Genomic DNA, 22,961 nt, shown 5'->3' on the forward strand with positions numbered 1-22,961 from the left:
CCTTTGGGCTTACTGCTCTGCTCAGTCCTTCTCTTGCACCTCCCTCCTTCTCAGTCGTCCCACCGAACACCCAGATCCCCACCCCACTATAAAAGCCTTTTCATGGTCTTTTTCCACAACACACAGGCCCCTTCCACCAGACTTAACTCAAACCTGCCCTCCTGGGAGCCTGCTAACCTCACAAACCTCTTCTGGGAGAATGGGTCATTCTTTCTCAAGATGTCCTGATAAGGGCTCACAGCTCCGTACTGCTACTCTCGGACCACTGCTCCTTTACACAGTACTTCCGTACTTTGTATAAAGACTACTTCTTGTCTTTGATGTTCATGCCACAGTGGCTTTCAGAACTGTATTAACCTTGGCAATTTCTTCAAGTACAATCCTTTTCTTATGGCTTTGATACGACATTGTCTTAACTGCTAAGAATTTGCTCTTTCGGATTATTACATTTGTCCTTTATATTTTAAACCTCCGCCTCAAGGTACATAAAAACACATGCACACGTGTTTGCCCCATTCCTTTAACTGGTGCACTACCCCTTTTCTTATTTTGTTGTTGTTGTTTCTTTTCGTTAAGATTTTTTTTTAAGTAATCTCTACCCAATGTGGGGCTCAAACTCCCAACCATGAGATCAAGAGTTACATGCTCCACTGACTGAGCCAGCCAGGTGCCCCATGCACCACCACCTCCCTTCCCCTGTATTGAAGCTTCCTAAAAGAATAAGCTACACATCGCAACTCCTTCATGAGTACATCAAATCCACTGGCACTGAAATGGCACCTGCCACGGTCAGAAGAAACCCCATTTCCAAACATACAGAAACACCTTATCTTCATCTCAGGTAAAATCTCTGACAAACAATACTCCTGAATTTTTGTGACCGCCCTCTCTCTGGCGTCTCCTCCCACCTGACTTCCTGAGAAGCCTCTCTTCCTTACTGACCTCCAAGATGCTCTCCAACATTGGATCTAAGTCTATGCGTGCTCCTGGTACAGCCTTCAGCACAGACACGGCTTACACTACCACCTACATTCTGCACCATGACCACTGTTTTCTGCAGAACATCTTTACCAGCACTTCCAAGTCAAATACTCCCAGCCAAGCTCATCTTTTCACCATCTGTCAAAGCTGCTCCACCTCTGGAGGACTTCTTTCTATCAACTCATCAAACAGGGAAACCTGAGAGGTATCTTAAACTCTTCTCTATTATCACCTACATTTAGTGGCTCTTCATGTTATGTAAATTCCACTGTTTACATACTTCAGTATCATTCTACTGTAGGCCGCAAGAATTTCTCTAAACTCTCACAACAGCCTCACACCTAGTCTCTGCTGCTCCTTCTCTTCCAGTACTTCAACCACAGGACCACCAAAAGCTTTCCTCTGAAAGTCTGGTTCTCATCAGGTTACCTTCTCCCAGTCCGGTTCTCATCAGGTTACCTTCTCCCTTGTTTACAAGCCTTCAATGGCATGCCACTGTCTATAAAGAAATCCAAAACTCTTAGCATGCCATAAAAGGTCTTCCTGACGTGGCCTCTGCTAACCTCCCAAGTTTCATCTGTGCTCTTGCCTCACATTCTCTCTCCATCAACTCTATTCTCTCACTTGTTCATCTCGCACATGCTTCTTTCTCTTGCTTATTCATCAAACCTAACAAACACCTGTTCACCTCGATACTCCTCAACATGAGTATTCTTTACTTATTGCACCCTCTCACACATGTGTTCCTTTCTGCTCGTATGCACATCTCCAGAATGCTATTTATTCTATCAGGTTTTTACTATTATTCTTTCTCTCCTATTGGACTGTGAGTTCCCCAAAGGGAGGCATTTTGTCTTTTTTTTTTTCTTGTTGTGCTGTGTAGCTGTGTATCTTATTTTTTTTTCTTATTGAGCTGTGTAGCACTTAATATACTGCCCAGCAATTATGAGAGCTTTAAAAACCTTCACCAATGGGGCACCTGGGCTGCTCAGTTGGTTGAGCATTCAACTCTTGATTTCAGCTTGCGTCGAGATCTTGGGGTAGTGGGATTGAGCCCCATGTCAGGCTCTGCGCTCAGCAGTGAGTCAACTTCCCTCCCTCCCTCCCTCTGTCCCCTTCCTGCTCACACTCTCTCTCTAAAATAAATAAATAAGTCTTTAGGAAAAAAAACCAAAACATTCACCAAGTGGATCTTCTTTCTTTCATGTCTTTGCATTTCAAACAGAACACTATGAGCTCCCACTATAAATGGCAATGAATTAAAGTTAATTAAAGATAAGCTAATCTGTTCTATTTGGGAAAAGAGTATCTGCGTTACTGGTAGACAGTAATACCTGTTCTTTGAGTTAAATGTAGACAGAGTTGTGTTTAACAATAGTTAAGGAGGCAGTATTTTGTCATCTAGAAAAGTTACTAAGCAGCAGAGTCACAGAGTAAAGCAGGAAAATCAGCAAATTAAGAGGCTCACTTTGAATTAAAGTATATTTTATTAAAACTTAAAGGGAAGGCACCTGAGTGGCTCAGTGGTTAAACATCTGCCTTCAGCTCAGGTCATAATCCCAAGGTCCTGGGATCGAGACTCACATCAGGGTCCCTGCTCAGTGGGGAGTCTGCTTCTCCTCTCCCTTCACCTGTCCTCTCTGCTCATGCTCACCCCCTCAAATAAATAAATAAAACCTTAAAAAATAATAAATAAAAATACTTTAAAAATAGAAAGCAACACTTGTTTGTTGGTTTGAACACAAAATGTTCAAAATTGAATTTTCCAGGTATCCACTGCCAAAAATGTTAGTACTTCCAACCCAGGTCCTTCATATTTGTGTTTCCTTTCTTTTTCATACCAAAACTGCAATCTCACTGTGGCCTCTATTATATGGCCACATCTTTGCAAAAGCCCTCCCTAAAATGCTAACTGGAGCTATCTATAGCATTAACCAAAAGAACTCTCCAGATTACATCCATCTAGAATGATTTCCCTCATAACTGAAATGGGAGGGCAGGAAAAAAAACCTCTTTTTGATACCTGATATTGCAATTTTAACACTTAGCATTTATGGCATTAATGCCATACAATTTTGTTGGTTCCAACTATTTTTATTAGTGTAACAATAGTTAATATTAGTTTCCCCACATTACCTAGTAACACAACCTCCAGAAAATAACTACATGTAACACTGAACATAAATACTGAATTTTGCAATTCTATACATGATGATACTTTGATATTTTAACTGTTGGGAGAACCCATTGGAAAACTGTTAGTAATATGATCATATTTAGGAAGTCAGGATTACTACTAATCTAAAAATAAATAAAATTTTACAGTATCCAAATTAGTGAACAAACAAGTAACATACTAAAACAGATGCTGGTTTTTTGGTTTTTTTTTTAAAGATTTTTTTTTTTATTTATTCATGAAAGACACAGAAAGAGGCAGAGACACAGGCAGAGGGAGAAACAGACTCCATGCAGGGAGCCTGATGTGGGACTTGATCCCAGGACTCCAGGATCACGCCTTGGGCTGAAGGTGGCGCTAAACCACTGAGCCATCCAGGCTGCCCTAAAACAGATGTATTATTATAAAATATTACTCACCATCCCCAGCAGGAAGTCCTCGCTCCTTTTTTTCATCACATTTGTTGCATTCACTGAAGTAAAGCAGCAGGAACATATCCAATAGTACCCAAATCAAGGAGGTGGCTAAGACCACCTTGCAATATGCAAATTTTCTCATGGCACTTTAAGTCAAATGCAAAATTTTAAAATATATATATATATAAATATACAAAGATCATGAAAATTATTCCTGGAATCCAGTTTCATCAGAAATCACGTTCATAACCTATAGAGACAAAAAGAAAAAAAGATTAACTTAAAATATCAGAACCTTAAAAATTAACTATGATTAATTTAACATGCACATGAAATTTTACTATTCAGAATAAGTTTAAAAATCAGACTTTTAAAAATACTTGTAAAATACATAAAAATAAATAGTATCAAGAATGTACAAATAACTCCTACAAATCAACATACAACAATCCAACAGAAAAATGGGTAAAGGATATAAACAAGCACTGTGCAGAAAAGAAACCTGAATAGCCAATAAATGTGGAAAAACACTCAATTAAGTATAATTAGGAAAATGCAAATGAAAACAATAGTGAGCTACTATCTCATATCCATCAAACACACACAGCTTAACTTCTATTCAACTGCTCTATTAAATGCTAAGCCACTAATTGCCACAAGAGTTTAAGAAACCAGAGATTCTCAGTCCATTTTGACCACTCATTCAAGGTTTCCAGGTCCCAAGGAGCAATAGGAGTTCTCCTAGTATTGTGCTACAGCAGTTTATTGGGCTAATTCTTATCTCTCTTCCACTGAATCCCATTCTAAAAACACTGCAGTCACCAGCCATTCACAAACACTCAGAGAAAGTATAACGGGGAAGAAAAAGAGTATGATAAGATCTGAGACCTAATCCTGGCTCGGACAGTAATTTCAGACTTCCCTGATCTTTAATTTCTATTCCCCCACCCTTGTCCCTCAATCTCTGAAAATACCATAAGAAAATGACTGGAGGAACTGTCACCATATTTGCAAAGTCACTTGGGATAGTCTGACTAGTAACATTTCTGCTACAGAAGGAGCTCATCTTGGGGGGAGCTCTAGAACACACTGAGGGGCCTCAGAGAGGTCAGGAGTCATTCTGATGAACAGCAGACACTGAAATTCAAAGGCCTAGGTCCCTGCCGATCAGGAAGGAGACAAGCCAAGTGCATTCAGATGAAGTGGATGGAGGAAACACATACTTCGCACATGTGCCTCACAACAAAAGCCAAATGAACAGATGCTCTGAAGGACTGGCCTGATGGGCAACACAGCAGCTTCTCGAAGGACACCTTTACATTCCACAGTGGGCATCAGAGGTATTCACCTAAACAATTCAGGATATGCCAGAGAGCTTATCTATGAAAAAGAAAGTATTTCTTGCCTTCTTCACAAGGTTGCTAGACAGCAACCTGAAAAGCACCCCAAAAAAACTCTAAGCGATACTTATAAAGTATTATCTGTGCTCTGCTCTTTCTGGGACTTTGCTCTCTTGCCTATACTCCTCCTTTCATCAAACCAACATTCCCTGACTGCACAGTGAACAAGGATATATGTTACTGTCATTTTCTTGCCTCAAAATTGTACTTACTAAATATCTGATACCACGTCACGTGTGGTGAGCAACTACTGATGACTATGGCAACTAGGGTGAGGGGAAAACCAGAAACATTATAGTGCACAGTATCATGAAACAATAGTTCTCTCCAGAAAAGCTAGATAAATATAAATTTTGAGCTACTTTACATGAAAAGCTACCTCTTCTGGGCACTGGCAAAGTAAACAATGGGACTGCTAGTACAGCATCTGGAATTCAAATGTAGCTTTATGTTCTCAAAAATCTGCTGATTGCTATTTTTAATGCATTACTTCAATTCAAGTGTCTATTACTTTGTATTCATTACTATTTAATTTTTCCAAGGCGGAACAATTAGATTCAAAAATTTTAGATCAAATGCAGTGGGTATGTACGTGTTTGGGAGAAAAGGAGTATGGAGGAAGTAGGAGGTGTAGCAGAAAGGAGGATAGATAAAGGAGAGGCAAAAAGTCTTTGAGACCTTGGGTTAGGCAAAGTTTCTGAGAACATAACAAAACAAAAACCACAAATCATAAGATTAACTGGACTTCACAATTAAACCTTCTTCAGGGATGCCTCGGTGGCTCAGCAGTTGAGCGTCTGCCTTTGATCATGTTGTGATCCCGAGGTCCAGGACTGGGTCCCGTACTGGGCTCCCTGTGTGTAGCCTGCTTCTCCCTCTGCCTGTGTCTCTGCCCTCCTCCCCTCTCTCATGAATAAATAAATAAAATCTTTTTAAAAAAAAATCTTCAAAAGACAACAATTAAGAAAATAAAAAACAGGTCACAGACTGGGTGAAAATACAAATTACATATGTGATAAATGACTTGTATCCAGAATATATAAAGAACTCTCAAAATACTATTTAAAAAACCCAATCCAATAAAAGAAGCAAGAGGTTTGAATAGTCTTGTCATCAAAAAAGTAATACAGATGGCAAATGAGCACATGTAAAGGTGTTCAACATCATTACCTTTTAGGGAACTGCTATTTGAGACCACAATGAAACACCACTACGTGTCAATCTATATGGCTAAAGGGAAAAAGAAAAATACCAAGTGTGAACTAGGATTTGCCACAATTGTAACTGTAATATGTTGCCAGTGGAAGTGCAAATGGGACAGCCTCTTTGGAAAACAAATTTGGTAGTTTCTCCCCACAATAATCTGCAATTTCATTCCTAGCTATTTACTTAAGAGAAAGGAAAATATATGTCTACATAAAGACCTGTATGCAAATCTTTATAGCAGCTTAATCGTAATCATCAAAATCTGGAAACAATCCAAATGTCCAAACCTGGTGAATGAATAAACAAAGTATAGTACACTGAACACTGAGATACTAACCCAGCAACAAAAAAAGAACTCTTGATATATATGCAATAAAATGGATGAATCTCAAAAGCATTATGCTAACTGAAAGTAGTCACAAAGTGCTATATACAGTATACTTGCATGATTCCCTTTATAGAAAAATCTGGCAAAAGCAAAACTATGGGGACAGAAATCAATCAGTGGTTGCCAGGAACTGTGGAGGAAAACTGAGAACTGCCCAGAAGAGGGTGTGAAAGAACTGGTGATAATGAAAACATTCCATATCCTTGCCTGTGCTGGTGGTCAGACGATTCTGTCCATTTGTCCAGACTTATAAAACTACATCTAAAAGGGTAAGTTTCAATAAATTCAACCTCAATCCCCTTATAAATAAATAAATATGAGGGAATATTGCAAAGAAACAATGCTGATTTTAGGAGACAAATGGTGTACATTTCCTCAAATGACACACTCGAGAATTTATCTCAGAAGTCACATAAAGCTCAGAATTTTGTCCTAAAAATAATAGATTAAAATCTTCCATTTGAGGGGGTGACTGGGTGGCTCAGTCCACTGGCAAAGGTCATGATCCCCAGGTCCTGGCATCGAGTCGCACATCAGACTCCCTGCTCAACCAGAAGCCTGCTTCTCCCTCTCCCTCTGCCATTCCCCCCAACTTGTGCTCTCTAGCTCTGTCAAATAAATGGATTAAATCTTTAAAAAACAAAAACCTTCCATTTGAAATGCATTTGACTGCCTACTTTATTTTAACAGTTAACTTTTATTTTAAGAGTTGTAAAATCAGGGATCCCTGGGTGGCTCAGCGGTTTAGCGCCTACGTTTGGCGCAGGGTGTGATCCTGGAGTCCCGGGATGAGTCCCACATCGGGCTCCCAGCATGGAGCCTGCTTCTCCCTCCTCCTGTGTCTCTGCCTCTCTCTCTCTATCATAAATAAATAAATAAATAAATAAATAAATAAATAAATAAATAAATAAATAAATCTATTTTTTTTTTTTTAAAGAGTTATAAAATTAGGGGATCCCTGAGTGACTCAGTGGTTTGGCACTTGCCTTTGGCCCAGGGTATGATCCTAGAGTCCTGGGATCGAGTCCCACATTGGGCTCCCTGCATGGAGCCTGCTTCTCCCTCTGTGTCTCTGCCTCTCTCTCTCTCCCTGTGTTTCTCATGAATAAATAAATAAAATCTTTAAAAATAAATAAAGTTATATCAGAATTTATGTCACAGTATACTGATCAATTATATCAGTAAATTTCTGATCCTACCCTACATGTCATACTGCCAAGTTCCTCCAAAGATCAATCAGCATTTTCTAGGGCTAAAGAATAATCTTCTCCTAGTCCTCAAACTCCTAACCAAGGCTCTCTGGAAATTTCAAGCCTAAGAAGACAACTTGACAATACGTACCTTTAGGAGAAAATGGAAGCTTCATTCTCTTGGACCTAAAGCTTTACACTTCTGGGTACATTACAGTGTTTACCTTCTCTCTCACAAGAACACAGTACCCTCAGCACCTAGGATCACTAACTCTGCATCATACTGACCCAACAGAGGTAGGAGACAGGACTTTGCAATAGATCTATTCATTTAATTTGTAGCTGGAACTTCTGCCAGAAAAACTAAAAGACTTCGTAAGGATAGGCTAAATTATTTTATTTACTAGTTATATATTCTGTTTATTTCTCAATCAGAACTATAAACAACATATTCATTCACACAAACTCAGTAAATACAGGGAATGTGTCAAATGTACAGAATAAAAAAATAAACAGGGAACGCCTGGGTGGCTCAGTGGTTGAGGGTCTGCCTTCGGCTCAGGGTGCGATCCTGGGGTCCCAGGATCGAGTCCCACATTGGACTCCCTGCATGGAGCCTGATTCTCCCTCTGCCTGTCTCTCATGAATAAATAAATAAAATCTTTAAAAAAAAATGAATAGAATGCACACCCCCTGCCCTTATGAAATTTATAGTTGGCTCCAGGAAAGCAGGCGTTAGTCAGTCACACATATATAAAACTTCACTAGTGATACCTGCTTGGGAAGCACAAAGCAATATAAATATTACAAAGATCAGACTTTGTCAGAAAGGCTTCCCTGATGAAGACATGATTTGAGGGGAAAATAAGCATTGGGGGCAGTGAGAAGTAAGGGCTCTGTAGTAGGAAGGAGCCCAACACTGAAAGGTCAGGGAATCAAAGACAAAAGAAGAGGAAGTTGTGACATGAGATAAAGCTGGAGCTGGTTAAGAGTGGGCAAATTCAAGAGGTTTTCAGGGACAAACTCAACAGGATTTAAGGACAAAACAGATAAGGGGAAAGAGGAGGAAATCTTGGCTTATACCACTGGTTGCAGAATGGATCCAGTCACAGAAACAGGGACCAATAAAATAGGACAGATTTTTGGAAGGAAGGAAGAAGCAAGATGGGAAGAAACTTAAGTTTCACTTTGGGTGTGTTAGGTAGGAAGTAACTCTGACACCTTCAAGAAGAGAGATTAGGGGAAAAAAAAAAAACAAAAGAAGAGAGATTAGCCACAGCCAAGGATACAAAAGTTTGGGGCCCAAAGGAGGAGTCTAAGGTAAAGATATACAGACAGAAGCCCTTGCTCCATATGCAACATTGTCGGGGCAGACAGACTTTAAAAACTCAATATGCAAAATAATTTTTGTGGAGTGTAATTTCCCTCCTAGCATGGCGCTAGACTTGGTGACTTGCTCCTAATCAATATAGTGGAAGTAAGAATGTGTGATTTCAAGGCACTTCCTCCAGGGTACCTGGATGGCTCAGAAGGTGAAGCAGCTACCTTCAGCTCAGGTCCTGATCCCAGGGTCCTCAGGATCAAGTCTTGCATCAGGCTCCCTGCTCAGCGGAGAGTCTGCTTCTTCCTCTCCCTCTTCTCCCTTCTGCCCCCCCACCACCCCGCCGTTTGTGCACGCACACGCGTGCTCTCTCTCTCAAATAAATAAATAAGTAAAAAAAATTTTTTTATAAATAATTTTTAAACAAAAAAAGAAAAAAAAAACACTCTTCCTCCTAGCTCTCTCTCAGATCACACTCTGGGGAAAACCAGCACCAATTCAGAAGGATACTCAAGCATCCCTATAAAGAGGTCCACACGGTAAGAAACTGAAGCCTGCCAACAAACAGTATGCCAGGCATGGAAGTGAACCCCTTTGGAAGCAATCCCAATCAACCCTTCAGAGGGCTACAGCTTCTGCTGACATTCTGACTGCAACATCCAGAAAGATCCTGAATCAATACCACCCTGCTAAGCTGCTCCTGCATTCCTGACCCAAAGAAAATACAAGATAATAAATGTCTATTGTTTAAGGCCATTAACTTTGGAAGTAATTCATTATTCATCAATATAGGACTTCAGTAACAAAAAAGGTCTAGAAAGAAAATTCTTTGACCTACAATAAACATACTTTTTTCTTTTTAAAATTTTATTTACTTATTCATGAGAAGCAGAGAGAAAGAGAGAGAGAGGCAGAGACACAGGCAGAGGGAGAAGCAGGCTCCATGCAGGGAGCCCAACGTGGGACTCGATCCCGGGTTTCCAGGATCAGGTCCTGGGCTGAAGGCGGCGCTAAACCACTGAGCCACCAGGGGTTGCCCCAAGTGTCGCCTTTAAACTTGGGTCATGATCCCTGTGATCCAGCCCCACACTGGGCTCCCCGTTGCACAGAGCCTACTTCTCCTCCTCTGCTGCTCCCCCAACCCACCCCCACTCCCCCCACTTGTGTGCTCTCTTGCTGTCTCTCTCTCATATAAATAAATAAAATCTTTAAAAAAAAAAAAACAACTTTAACAAAATATGTGCAAGACACAGAAAAAGTTGTGGAGCTTTATTGAAGAATATAATTTTAGAGAATTGACTAATGGCTAGATATATTATGTTCAGAAAAAAAATTAATAGCCTCTTTCCAAAATGAATATACAAATTTAATACAATTCTAATTAAAACACAAAGGAAGCTTATTGGGACTGGATTTATAATAAAACAGAAGAATCTAAAATCATGTGGTTCTCTAAAACAAACCCATACATGTACAGAAAACTGGACAAGTGCTACTACAAATCAGAGTAGAAAACTGATATGTGGACAAATGGCTTTCCATACAGTAAAAAATAAATTTAGATCCTACCTTATACCAGTAACAAAAGTAAATCTATGAACACATAATAACTGAAGCCAAAGTTGTCAAAACAAAGTCACAACTATTCTGGCCTATTACCTACTGGCTAAGGTAAGTATGGCTCTAGTCCTTTAATTTTTAATTTTATAGTTTCCATTTACAGTGAAGTGTTTAGGCCAACATTTCTCCCACTGTCTATGAGTTGTCAAGTGATTACTTACTAAAATTTGGCACTGAGAAGACTCATTCACCAGCCAAAACATGAACCAATTTTTAGGTATCAGCATACTCTGAATATTTAACAAAAATTAGTTAAGAACTAGTCTAAAAATTATATACAAAATGATGTGTACATTCCATATAAATTTGGATATTCTCTTTCTCTAATTGTTTCCCAGGTGTTACTGCAAGTTCTCCAAGTTCAGACGTTGGGGAAACATGTTAATCATATGTACTCAGAGTACAGGCTCCTATAAAATTTACCAGTATCCTGAATAGAATGTCAATCTACAAGGTGATAAACTGACTTAACTTCTAGCAATATCTTTAAAAGTTAGTATTTTTCCTAATTATAAAGTAATATATATGCTCAAAGAACTTGGCAAACACAAAAAAGTAAAAGAAAAGATACAAAACCACCTATAAACCCTCATCCCAGCTAAACACTATTGCCAATTGTTTGTGTCCTCCAGTCATTTGGAATACAGCAGATATGTCTTAAAGTTTAGATAATGTCTATTTTGACTCAAATATTTTAATGTCTTAAATGTCCTTGTCAGGAAGAAAAGAAATGACTGTGACTATAAAGGGGTAGTAAAAGAGATCTTTGTGGTGATGCTGTATTTTGATTTTTAAGTGATATGTTCAACAGACATTTCTTCTTTTTTTTTTTTTGAGATTTTATTTATTTATTCATGACAGAGAGAGAGAGAGAGAGAGAGAGGCAGAGGGAGAAGCAGGTTCCATGCAGGGAGCCTGACGTGGGACTCGATCCCGGGTCTCCAGGATCATACCCTGGGCTGAAGGCAGCACCAAACCGCTGGGCCATCAGGGCTGCCCTCAACAGACATTTCTAACCTCTCTTCCACCCCCAACTACTAATAAATATCATGTCCTAGGCAACATAAAATGTCTCAAGGGTCATTTCAAACTAGCCTTGATATTTACAAAGCTGTATCAAATTCCATATATTGATTTACGCGTAAAGAACAGACACAAACAGAGAGGGCTTCCTGGTTCATGATCCTGACCCTTGGTCTCCTTACCCTCCCCTAAAGGTTTTTCCTGGTAAACAGGACCAGCCACTGGCCAGAAGACAATCAAGTGACCTGGTCAGGCCAACCACAGAACCTCACCCCTTGGCTTCTCAAGTCACAGAGCTGGAGGCTATGCACGTGGCTGTGCAGTCAGCTACACTGCCCAACACATGGAGAAAGCCCACCCGCAGTCCAAGAGAATGAACCCAAATAGAAGCATACAGAACAAGAGGCAAAGGGTGCCGAGAGTGACCAAGTCCCTGACTCTTCCTTAGCTTCTGCAAACAGCAGCAATCCTTCTATTAATCCCCTTTTCTGCTTAGGAGAGTTCCTAACACAACCAGAACACTTGGGGTGTTGGGAGAGGGGAGGAAAGAGGAGACCTATAGGTGAAATCAAGCAGGTTCTGGTCTACTGCTGAGGTTCCCTTTCTAGGGGAACTAGATATATCCACTAGTTATAAACAACTGCACATTATGAGGCAAACTATACTACTTGAAAAGATACCTTTTAGTGCTCCAAATTACAAAAATATATCAAATATCAAAAGTATATAGAAGACACATCACTGAAACAAAGAATCACAACACAACGTACATGTATTATATATCCATCACCCAGTTTAAGAATATAATCTTTAAACCGAAAAAAAAAAAAAAAGAATATAATCTTTAAAGTTCCCTTTCCAATACCATCTCTTCCTGGGCACCCTGGGTGGCTCAGCGGTTTAGCACTGCCTTCAGCCCAGGGCCTGATCCTGGAGACCTGGGATCGAGTCCCACGTCAGGCTTCCTGCATGGAGCCTGCTTCTCCCTTTGCCTATGTCTCTGACTCTCTCTCTCTCTCTCTCTCTCTCTGTGTGTCTCTTAAAATCTTAAAAAAAAAACAACTCTTCCTCAGCTCCTCAAAGGCAATCTTTATTCCAAACTTACCATTCTCTCTTCTCCTGACAGTTTTACTTCGCTAGTATCCTTAGCAATGCCTTCTTTACATTTGTCTGCTTCTGAACTACTTATAAATGGAAAAATCTGAATTCCTGAGACCCATCCATACGTTGCATGCAGTTACAGTCAATTTGTTTTTACTACTCAATAGTATTCCACTGGCATAGCATACCACAATTTATCCATTTTATGCTTAATGGATATGTGGTTCTTTCTAGGCTTCTATCATTATCAACAGTACTATTATGAACATTCCTAAATATGTTTCCTGGCACACACATACAGACAAGACGTAAGGGGTGCAAGGCAAGAGTGGTTCGGCAAAGGGCAAGATGGTAAATATTTTAGGCTTTGCAAGACAGAAGATCTGTGGTGTAACCATTCACCTCTGGTGCTATGCCACAAAAGTAGCTATAAATGATACAGAAACAGGTATGACAGTATTGTAACAGAACTTTTTTTATGGACACTGAAATTTGCATTTCATATAATTTGCATGTTACAAATTACACAATTTTTTATCTCACCATTTCAAAATGTTAAAAACCTTTTTTAACTCATGAGTTGTCACACCAACCCCTGATCTAGAGTACACATATAAGGGTATTAGGTCATATGGTATGCATATATTCAAATATGACTAAATATGACCAATTTGTTTTCCCAGGTGGTTGAAGCAAAACAGTAAGCAAAATGAGCACTCTGGATGTGTTATATCCCTGGCAATACTTATTGATGTAATACTTCCTTATTTTTTAACAATCCGGTGAGTGTGTAGTTAGTATCTTAATATAGTTTTAATTTGTATTTCCCCACTGTCTTGGACATTATCGGTTACTCCATTTCCTCTTCTCTAACGTGCCTATGATGTCTAGTCCACTACTGTTTCAGTGGGCTGTTCTGCCTTTTTCCTAATAGTTTGTAAATATTTTTGTGCAGTCCGGATTCTAATCTTGTGTTAGTTACATGTGCTGCAAGAATCTTTTCCCAGTTTATAGCTTGTCTTCTTAATAACAGGTGTCTTTTGTGGCTTACGTTTTCTATATCATAAGAAATTCTTACCTAGAAATCATTAAAAATAATGTCTAAAATTTTTTAAGTTTTACCTTTTCAAGTTTAAGAAGAGATTCAATGTCACTTTCTTCCATGTGGATAACCAACTGTCCCGGTACAATGTACGGAAGGTGTGCAATGCAAACTTTGCCATATACCAGGTTTCCAGGGTTCTGTGCTCTCTTCCACTGCTCCATCTACCCTTACACCATATTGCTGTCTTTCTTACAACTTTCTAATAATTCTTGATATATGCTAAAGAAGTCTTCTCACCTTGCATTCCTTCTTAAGGAAGGCCTTGGCTACTTTTGACCAACTAGCCTTCCTTTGCTATAACAAGCCTAACTACTGAGAATGATATTCCACCTACTGAAAAAAGAAATCTAGTAGTTAAAAGTTTACATGTATATGGTGGAACAATTCTACTGTTCTGAGAAAATAAATTTAAAAATGATATAAATCTTTTTTTAAAAGTGATATAAATCATAAAAAAGCTGGAGATGAGGAGTTCAACTCAAGAGCCATTTAAGAGAAAAACTCCAGGGGCACCTGAGTGGCTCAGTCAGTTAAGCCTCCTTCTTGGTTTCAGCTCAGGTCAGGACCTCAAGATCAGGAGATTGAGACCACCCCCCATCTCCCTCCCCCTGTGGGGCTCTGCACTCAGCAGGGAGTCTGCTTGTCCCTTTCCCTCCCCCCACTGGCGCACACACTTTCTCTGTATCCATCTCTCTCTAAAATAAATAAATTCTTAAAAAATGTTTAAAAAGAGAAAAGAAAAATTCCAAAAATGTCTTACAAAATGACATCATTATTAAATGTACAGTACCCTTTATGTCTACTCTACTGTTGTTCCTTTAAAAAAAAAAAAGTTTCAGTATTTTAAAAAGAGTCACAGTTCATTCCAGGCTATCTGGACATTTACTGAGTCTTGGCCAACTAATGTTCTTGATACTATGTCAGGTACCTAGAAGGTGCAAGCCTGAAGGCAATGATCCATACCATTGGAGCCCTTTACCACACTGTTAAACAATCTAAGAGATGCACCATTCACATTACAAAAGGGAAACATCAACTCAGGAAACCTGGCAGGAAAAAGACATACAGATAGGGAAGTTTCTAAATAGGTTTTACCAGAAGGCAGTATCTTATACTAAACTTTTTACTAAATTTTTCTGCAACAACATCTTAATTTTTTTTCTATAGCGGTTTTATTTCTCTTTCCTTTACCTAACTCTTTAATGGCTTCCTGCTTGCTGTTCTTCTATTTTGTTCTCAAGAACCCTATTAATTGCAAGACCTATACTTGCCAGTTCTCACTAAATAAATTCCATGGTCAAGTACATTAGGGAAATGTATACATTCTATATGCTCTGAGATAATATTATATATTACTGCTCTAAAGGTGATGTGAAGTTCTGCAACAAAGAAACCTAATAACTTCATTAACTCAGAACTTCTCATTTTTAAGCATGGAACTTTCCCTATCTACTTTGTCTTTTTTACACAACACAATACAGGTTTCAAATGGCAACAGATAAAGTAATAAAGACTGGTTTCAAATCGTGGAATCAGCCAATTTTTAAGCTATAGGTTATTTTTTTTCTGCAAAACTGGTTATTTCTGTGCATCTGCAAATTCCATAAAAAAGACATCCTTATCATGTTCACAGGGAAGACCTTCACTGAGTGAAAGTTAATTTTGTAATATCTTAATTTAACTGTTTAAAATCATATTCCTATACTATACTCTTCTTTAACATATATAACACAAGTAGTTGTGAACAAAAATGGTAAATCGAGAAGTCACCATTATACAAATCCCTAAAAGAATCTAAAAGAAGTAAAAAGAATTAAAGAATTCTAAGAGAAGTGAAATTTAGGAACTATATTTACTATCAATTATTTTTTCTAAGTTTAGAATATCATATTCTAAAGAATGTATCAGCATTAAATGCTATATTTAACAAAGGCAACATTATTTCATGTAGGATACTGTGAAGAAAGAGTTAACATGGCAGGTCTATGTTAGAGGCAGTGGATCAGGATCTATCAGGCTGTCAGCATTGTTTAAAGTAAGTATCAAGATTTATGATGTGCACCTGGTATCTGGTTGGGGTCCTATATTTTAGTCACCAGGACTGGCCACAGAAAATCATGTCCATGTGATCCCTCACAGAGGAAAGATGAACATTTGTATCTGATCTTCCTAGCAGTCACCTGTATATATAGCTTTTTCCTGCTATTCCTGTACTGCATCCTTTGCTCTTAATAAACCTTAGCCAGGAGTAGAACATTATGTTAAGTTGGAGGAGTCCTTCCAGAAAAATCTAAAACCATATATTAATACAGTCATGGGAACCCCCCGCCATGAACACCATTCAAGCACTTGGTTTGCCATATTATGTACTTCTCTTATTATTTCTCAGAAGCTAAATGATCATAATCACAATCTGCTTAAATAAATCAATGTACAGGATAAAAGTTAACACACCAGGCTCAATATTACTATCCCTAGAAAGGCTTGGTTGCAAGGTTGGCCCTGACTGGCATCTGGAAACTTGAATAATAAACAATTCCCTACACTGATATAAAACTTACTTAAATGATAAATGTACCTAACTGTGCCTAAACTATTTGTACAAACAATATGGTTTGTGCAAAACACCTATTTTTCCTTCTGGGAGACTGAAATTTTGGTGCATCCTAGGCAGAGTGTGCCACCATGAATAGCCCCAATAAAGACAATGGCACGGAGTCTAATGAATTTCCCCAGCTGATAACACTTCACATGTATTATCAGAATTCACTGCTAGAGCATATCATGTGTGACTCCACTGGGAGAGGTTCTTAGAAGTTTGTGCCTGGTTTCCTCCAGACTTCACCCCATGTACTTTTTCCCTTTGCCAATTCGGTTTTGTATCCTTTTACTGTAGTAAGTCTTAGCTGTTATTATGACTTATGCTGAATCCTGGGAGTCCTAGCCAATCACTAAACCTGGGGTCCCTTGGGAACCCCCAACACAATCAGCATATTAAAAGAGAAGTAAGGGACGCCTGGGAGGCTCAATGGTTGAGTGTCTGCCTTTGGTTCAGGTGTGATTCCCATCCCACCATCCAATCCCATTCGGCTCCCTGTGGTGGGGCCTGCTTCTCCCTCAGCCTGTGTCTCTGCCTCTCTCTCTCTGTGTCTCTCATGAATAAATAAAATCTTTAAAAAAAAGAGAGAGAGAGAAAGAGAGTAGTATTCCAGTTAGGCCAACTGCTGAAATTTAAATTTGGATTCCAATTTCAATTCCAACACTGACTAGGCCAACCAATCCTAGCAATGTTACTCTTAATTTGCATAAACCTGGGGCTCTTTATTCCTTTGAAAAAATATGCCCAAATTACAGTCCCATTTCACTAAATTAAATGAGGTAATGTACATCACTTATAGATCACAGCACACAGTAAATACTGAATAGCAGTTCTACAGGCACTTTCTTAGACGAAACTTAGGAACTTTTCTTAGATGAAAATCAGGAACTTTTATGCACTGATGCAACGATTATTCAAACTGCCAGAGTATTGTTTAAAAAAAAATGTTCAGAGGCAAACTTTTTTTAAAAAAAAGATGTATTTATTTATTTATTTGAGAGACAGAGAGCGCGCACGCAGGCAAGCACATGAGCACGGTGAGGGGCAGAGGGAGAAGCAGCTTCCCTGATCAGCAGGGAGCCCCATGTGGGCTCTATCCCAGGACTTTGGATCACACCCTGTGCCAAAGTCAGACACTTAACCGACTGAGCCACTCAGGTGCCTCCAGAGGTAAACTTTAACCCTGAATCTTCAACACTGATGGATAGGTGATTTCAAGCCCACATGACAGGATTATTGGGTGAGCTCAAGCAGGTTAAACCCTATGAAATAAGAAACTTTTTATTTCTAAATCTGGTATTTATCTAGTCTTCAAACTGACGTCCCTAATGAGCTATGAATGCATTGATTAATTAGTACTGGAACTATGCTTGATGGTTACATTTCTCAAATAACTAAATTGGGATTTTAGTATAAATCATTCACTTACGTATATATGAGGCATAAAGTACAATCAACAATAGCATGAAACCTACATAGCTGTAAAAGCAAACCCCAAGGTCAAGAGAAATGCAACCCTGAAGCCATTCACTACCAGCTATCAACTTACCCCAAAGTGGTTTTTCAAATGAATTCATATCCCAAATCCACATGTCCCACATTTCCTGTTGAAAAATAAATTTCCTAAAATCAGATTATTACAGAATAACTCTATCTTCCCACCCTTATCACTTCAGCCACCCTATTCCACTGGACTTTAGGTCAACCATACCTGAAGGCAAAACCTATGTCTTATTTAGCTATTTCTCCAATGCTGAGCACTGGCACATAATAGGTATTTCCCCAAATCTTGCATACCATAGGTGTTCAGTTAATGTCAAGTAAATATTACTGAGATCCAACATCAAGATCAGTGAAAATACTATAAAGTATCATTCCTCCTCTTAGAAATCTATCTGTATATTAACTTTCCAGGGGAGAAAGCCAGACACAGAGATAGCATCTGCAGCAGGTACTGCTTATTCCTTATCCCACTTCCTCCCAAGTTTTGCTCCATTAGACCCCAAATGAATTCAACTAATCATTCTCTGCTAGACTACCTCTTCATTATTCATTCAAACTAGCCATGACAGTTCTATTCTTCTTGCTGGCCCAAGTGACCAAACCTCAACCAATAGGACACAAGGGGAAAACTGTTGAGCACATTTAGGAAAAGTCAGGCTCTCTCAAAGGTGCTAAAGGAGAAACTATACTTATAATGGGGGAGGTATGTATGTGTGGGGGCAGGAGGCATATGGGAACTCTGTCTACCTTCCTCTCAATCTTAATGTAAACCTAAAACTGCTCTTAAAAAAAAAAAAGCCTTTAAAAAAATGAAATCATGAAAGACACACATAAAAGAGAAACAACTTATACTGGACTAATCCTCCCACAAACAACAATTATAAATTGTGGCCAAAATGTAAAAACTACTATTAAAGAGCACTGGATAGGGCAGCCCCGGTGGCTCAGGGGTTTAGTGCCGTCTTCAGCCCGGGGTGTGATCCTGGAGACCCGGACTGAGTCCCACGTTGGGCTCCCTGCGTGGAGCCTGCTTCTCCCTCTGCCTGTGTCTCTGCCTCTCTCTCCCTGTGTCTCTCATGAATAAATAAATAAAATCTTTAAAAATAAATAAATATAGTAAAACGATAAAAATGTCTTCTATCACTTCTTACTGCCAACAATGTACTAGAAATCCTACCCAAAAGAATAAAACAAAGAAATGAAACAAAAGATTTAAGAATTGAAAAGAAGGGCAGCCCGGGTGGCTCAGCAGTTTGGCGCCGCCTTCAGCCCAGGGTGTGATCCTAGAGACCCGGGATTGAGCCCACATCGGGCTCCCTGCATGGAGCCTGCTTCTCCCTCTGCCTGTGTCTCTGCTTCTCTCTCTTCTCTGTGTATTCTCATGAATAAATAAATAAATAAAATCTTTAAAAAAAAAAAAAAGAAGAAAAGAAGAAAAACAACAAAAAAGAAAATGATAGAAAAACCCAAGACAATAAGGACAATGGGAACTTTTAGTAAGATTGCTGGACACAAGTTCAACATGCAAAATTCGATAAATTCTTTTTGCCAATAACTAGAAAATTGCTTAGAAATATCTTTAAAAAAATAAAAAGAGCAGCATGCTCAAATATGGTCTATTAAAGAAATAAATTCTGTTAATCTATATACTTAATATAGTTCCACTCAAAAAACTCAATGTAATTTTTTTACAGGACTTTAAAAGTAGGCTAAAATCACATGGAAGAGCATAGCCATGATAGCCAGTAAAATTTTGAACAGGGTGAAAAAACTGTCTACCATATATCAAGCTACAGTAATTAAGTCAGTGTGATACACTGGCAGAGACCACTAAAGAACCAATAAAACAGAATGGAGAGTGCAGAATCAGACCCACGTGAATGACAGAGGTGGCACTACAAATCAGGGTGAAAAAGATGAGCTGTTTAATAAATGTTCATCCACATGTAAAAATAAGATAAAATTCCTACCTCACACCATACAAAAGAACAAGTTCAAGAGAATTAAAGATTTAAGGATATACAGTTCTAAAACTTTAAAATATAGGCAAATATCTTCATATCTTCAGGTAAGAATTTAATACTCAAAATACAAACCATAAAGGAAAAAGTAATTTCTACTACATGAAAAAATTTTTTTAAAGATTTTATTTATTTATTTGACAGAGTGAGAGAGCACAACCAGAGGTAGCAGCAGAGGGAGAGGGAGAAGAAGCCAGGCTCCCACTGAGCAGGGAGCCCTATACCGGAACTCTATCCCAAGACCCCAGGATCATGACATGAGCTGAAGGCAGATGCGTAACCAACTGAGCCATCCAGGTGCTCCGAAAATTAATTTTTTAAATATAACCAAAGATGACATCGTGGATAGTCAAATGAGAAATCGAAGACTAGGGGAAATAATCAAGAAACAATTAATATAAGAATGTACTGAAAAACTTTTCCAAGTCAGGGCACTCCTCCTGCCAGCTTATGCACACTGTCAAGTAAAATTTAAAAACCTTTTTAAAAACAAACTTTTCCAACTCAACACACAAGTGAAAAATGGCACAGAATGGGTAAATCAGGGGGGATCCCTGGGTGGCTCAGCGGTTTAGCACCTGCCTCCGGTCCAGGGCATGATCCTGGAGTCCCAGGATCAAGTCCCACATCGGGCTCCCTGCATGGAGCCTGCTTCTCTCTCTGTGTCTCTTATGAATAAATAAATAAAATCTTTAAAAAAGAATGGGCAAATCAGAGGCAAGGAAATGTATATAGCCAATGAACATATGAAAAAATGCTGAACTTCAGTAGTATACAGGAAAATGAATTTGACCTCATCAAACTGGCAAAACACAAGTGTTGTTAGTAAGGAATAAAGAAATGGGACACTCATACAATATTGTTCCAGGTGTAATAATCTGGCACAGCTACTTTGGAGAGCAATCCAGCAATACCTACAACAGCTGAAATAAGCACTACCCCATTATTCAGGAATTCCACTTTAGGAACCTACCCTGGAAAGACTCTCACACATATAAGATGACTTATACAAAGACTACAGCATTGTTTACAGTAGAAAAAGGTAAAAACCTAAATGTATAGCAAGAAGAAAATGGAGACTGTGTAACAGAAAAATACATGGTAGTTAAAATGAAACTAGAACTATGTACATCAATATGGATAAACGTTGTTGAATGAAAAAAAGCAGTATGTGCAGGATATGTATAGTATGTTCCACAGTTTTAAAGCATATTAAAATAAGACATTATTCATAGACACAAACATATACTGTAAAGCCAGAATAATATGCAGGAATATAATATACCAAATTCACATTATGGATAGTTCTAAGGAGGAAGGGAAGGACATCTATAATACAGGAACTTTTTTAATATAGAAGTTCTAAATTGTGGCAGACCGCTAGTTCTTCACCAAATTCCTGTTTTCCTGTTCTGTCTTACAAATCAAACTGCTCTATTACTAAGAGTGGCAATTTACACATCTTGGCCTGCCCAGCAGGTTAAGGTAGCCAATAAGATAATATCAGAAATCACTGGGTGAGGCTATGGGAAAGGACTTCACGGGGACATGGGCCCTTTGCCCTTACTCCTTTCTTATCCTCCTGCCCAGGATAAGTACATGAGGGATGCAAGGGCCTTCTCAGCAACCATGAGATGACCTTGAGAAAGAAAGCCTCAAGCTAAGGACTGCAAAGCAGAAAGACAGACGTCTAGCCCTTGAGGACTACACAGTTGCCACACAACTTTCTCTTTTAAAGAGGAAAAAAGTCCTCTTTAAAAGCATCTTTTGGGGGGGAGGGGTGTAGATCCTTCCCAAAAAAGGTGCTTTAGAGAGGATTTTTAATTGACAAAGAAGAAAATTGGGGGAAAAAAGACATAAGGGAAAGGCAGATCCTGCTACTGTACTTTCCTATATATTTTCAATTTTTTATTAAGAAAAAAATCTTTCTTTCACTTCCCAGATTTGAAACAGATTCCCAAATGTTAACCACAGATGTCGCTGGCCCACAGATCAAGAAAAAATACAAAGGCAACACACACACTTTATGAGGTGGCCAACCAAAGTGGATAAAGAATTCACTAGAAACAGGCCAACCACACTTGGAGAGAGCAGACAGCTACTATACTATTGCCACCAGCACTGCTACCGCCGGTTTGGATAACAAACAATCCCACAGTCTCTTGGCTCTAGACTAGGGATGAGAAAAACCAAAAACAATTTGCAGACTAAATGGAAATCTCTGTTGTCATTCCCTTTTCCCTATTTTTCCTTCTCCAGGCATTCCCCAGAGCTCACTGCCATAGTTTTCTGTCTCCACAACTGAATCATATAAGCAGCAAAAATATCACAGGACAATAGTACCTTCAGATGAAACTTGCCTTGTACAATTGCAAACAGGAAAGTTCTCTACTACTTCACCTACAACACTATCTGATGTTACTTGTATATTAACTCAAATGACCTTTGGGACCTAAAAGGTTTTAAAATTTGCTCAACAGACCAGATGAAAACACAAGTTTGGAATGAAGGCAGATTCTAGATTTTGGCCCAAGATAATGGTTTGAAATAGTTATCCGGTAAAAAAGAACAAAAGAAACAAAAACAAAAACTCTTGTTCACTTATTGGTCTGTTACAGAAAGATAATGATCTAGTAAGTCATGACTTCTCAAAGATACCACGCAGTGCAAAACATACTCTTCATCTTCTTTCCTTAGCTAGTCAGCAATGTGGTACATTCATTTTTGTGGATTTTTTTTTTTCCTAATTTGATTTCTCACTTATTTGGTTTCTCCCTAATGCCACTTAATTTTGTTTCTTAGCTTATAAGGTTAGTGGTTGCTCTGCATTCTCTCCTGCTGATCTTACTCGACTCTCTGGACCCTTGCTTTTGGTTTCTGTGAATAACTCTTCTCTGCCTCACTCCCTTAA

The 22,961-nt window shown here is 38.8% G+C and overlaps 1 protein-coding gene across 2 annotated transcripts in view; it reads right to left on the bottom strand.

The window, feature by feature from the left end:
* The window catches only part of GALNT1 (polypeptide N-acetylgalactosaminyltransferase 1), a 118,229-nt gene that overhangs the window by 60,335 nt on the left and 34,933 nt on the right, over nt 1-22,961 (bottom strand). The window contains exons 2-3 of one of the 2 annotated variants that reach the window (XM_055324141.1): nt 18,076-18,130; nt 3,577-3,823 (exon numbers count right to left, since the gene is read on the bottom strand). In XM_055324141.1, coding sequence (XP_055180116.1) covers nt 3,577-3,715 — 139 coding nt within the window. In that variant the 5' untranslated portion in view covers nt 3,716-3,823; nt 18,076-18,130. The remainder of the gene's footprint in view (nt 1-3,576; nt 3,824-18,075; nt 18,131-22,961) is intronic. The other variant, XM_055324142.1, reaches the window with a different exon arrangement.

This window comes from Nyctereutes procyonoides, unplaced genomic scaffold (genome assembly GCF_905146905.1).
Source record: "Nyctereutes procyonoides isolate TBG_1078 unplaced genomic scaffold, NYPRO_anot_genome, whole genome shotgun sequence".
NCBI classification, from domain to species: Eukaryota; Metazoa; Chordata; class Mammalia; order Carnivora; family Canidae; genus Nyctereutes; species Nyctereutes procyonoides.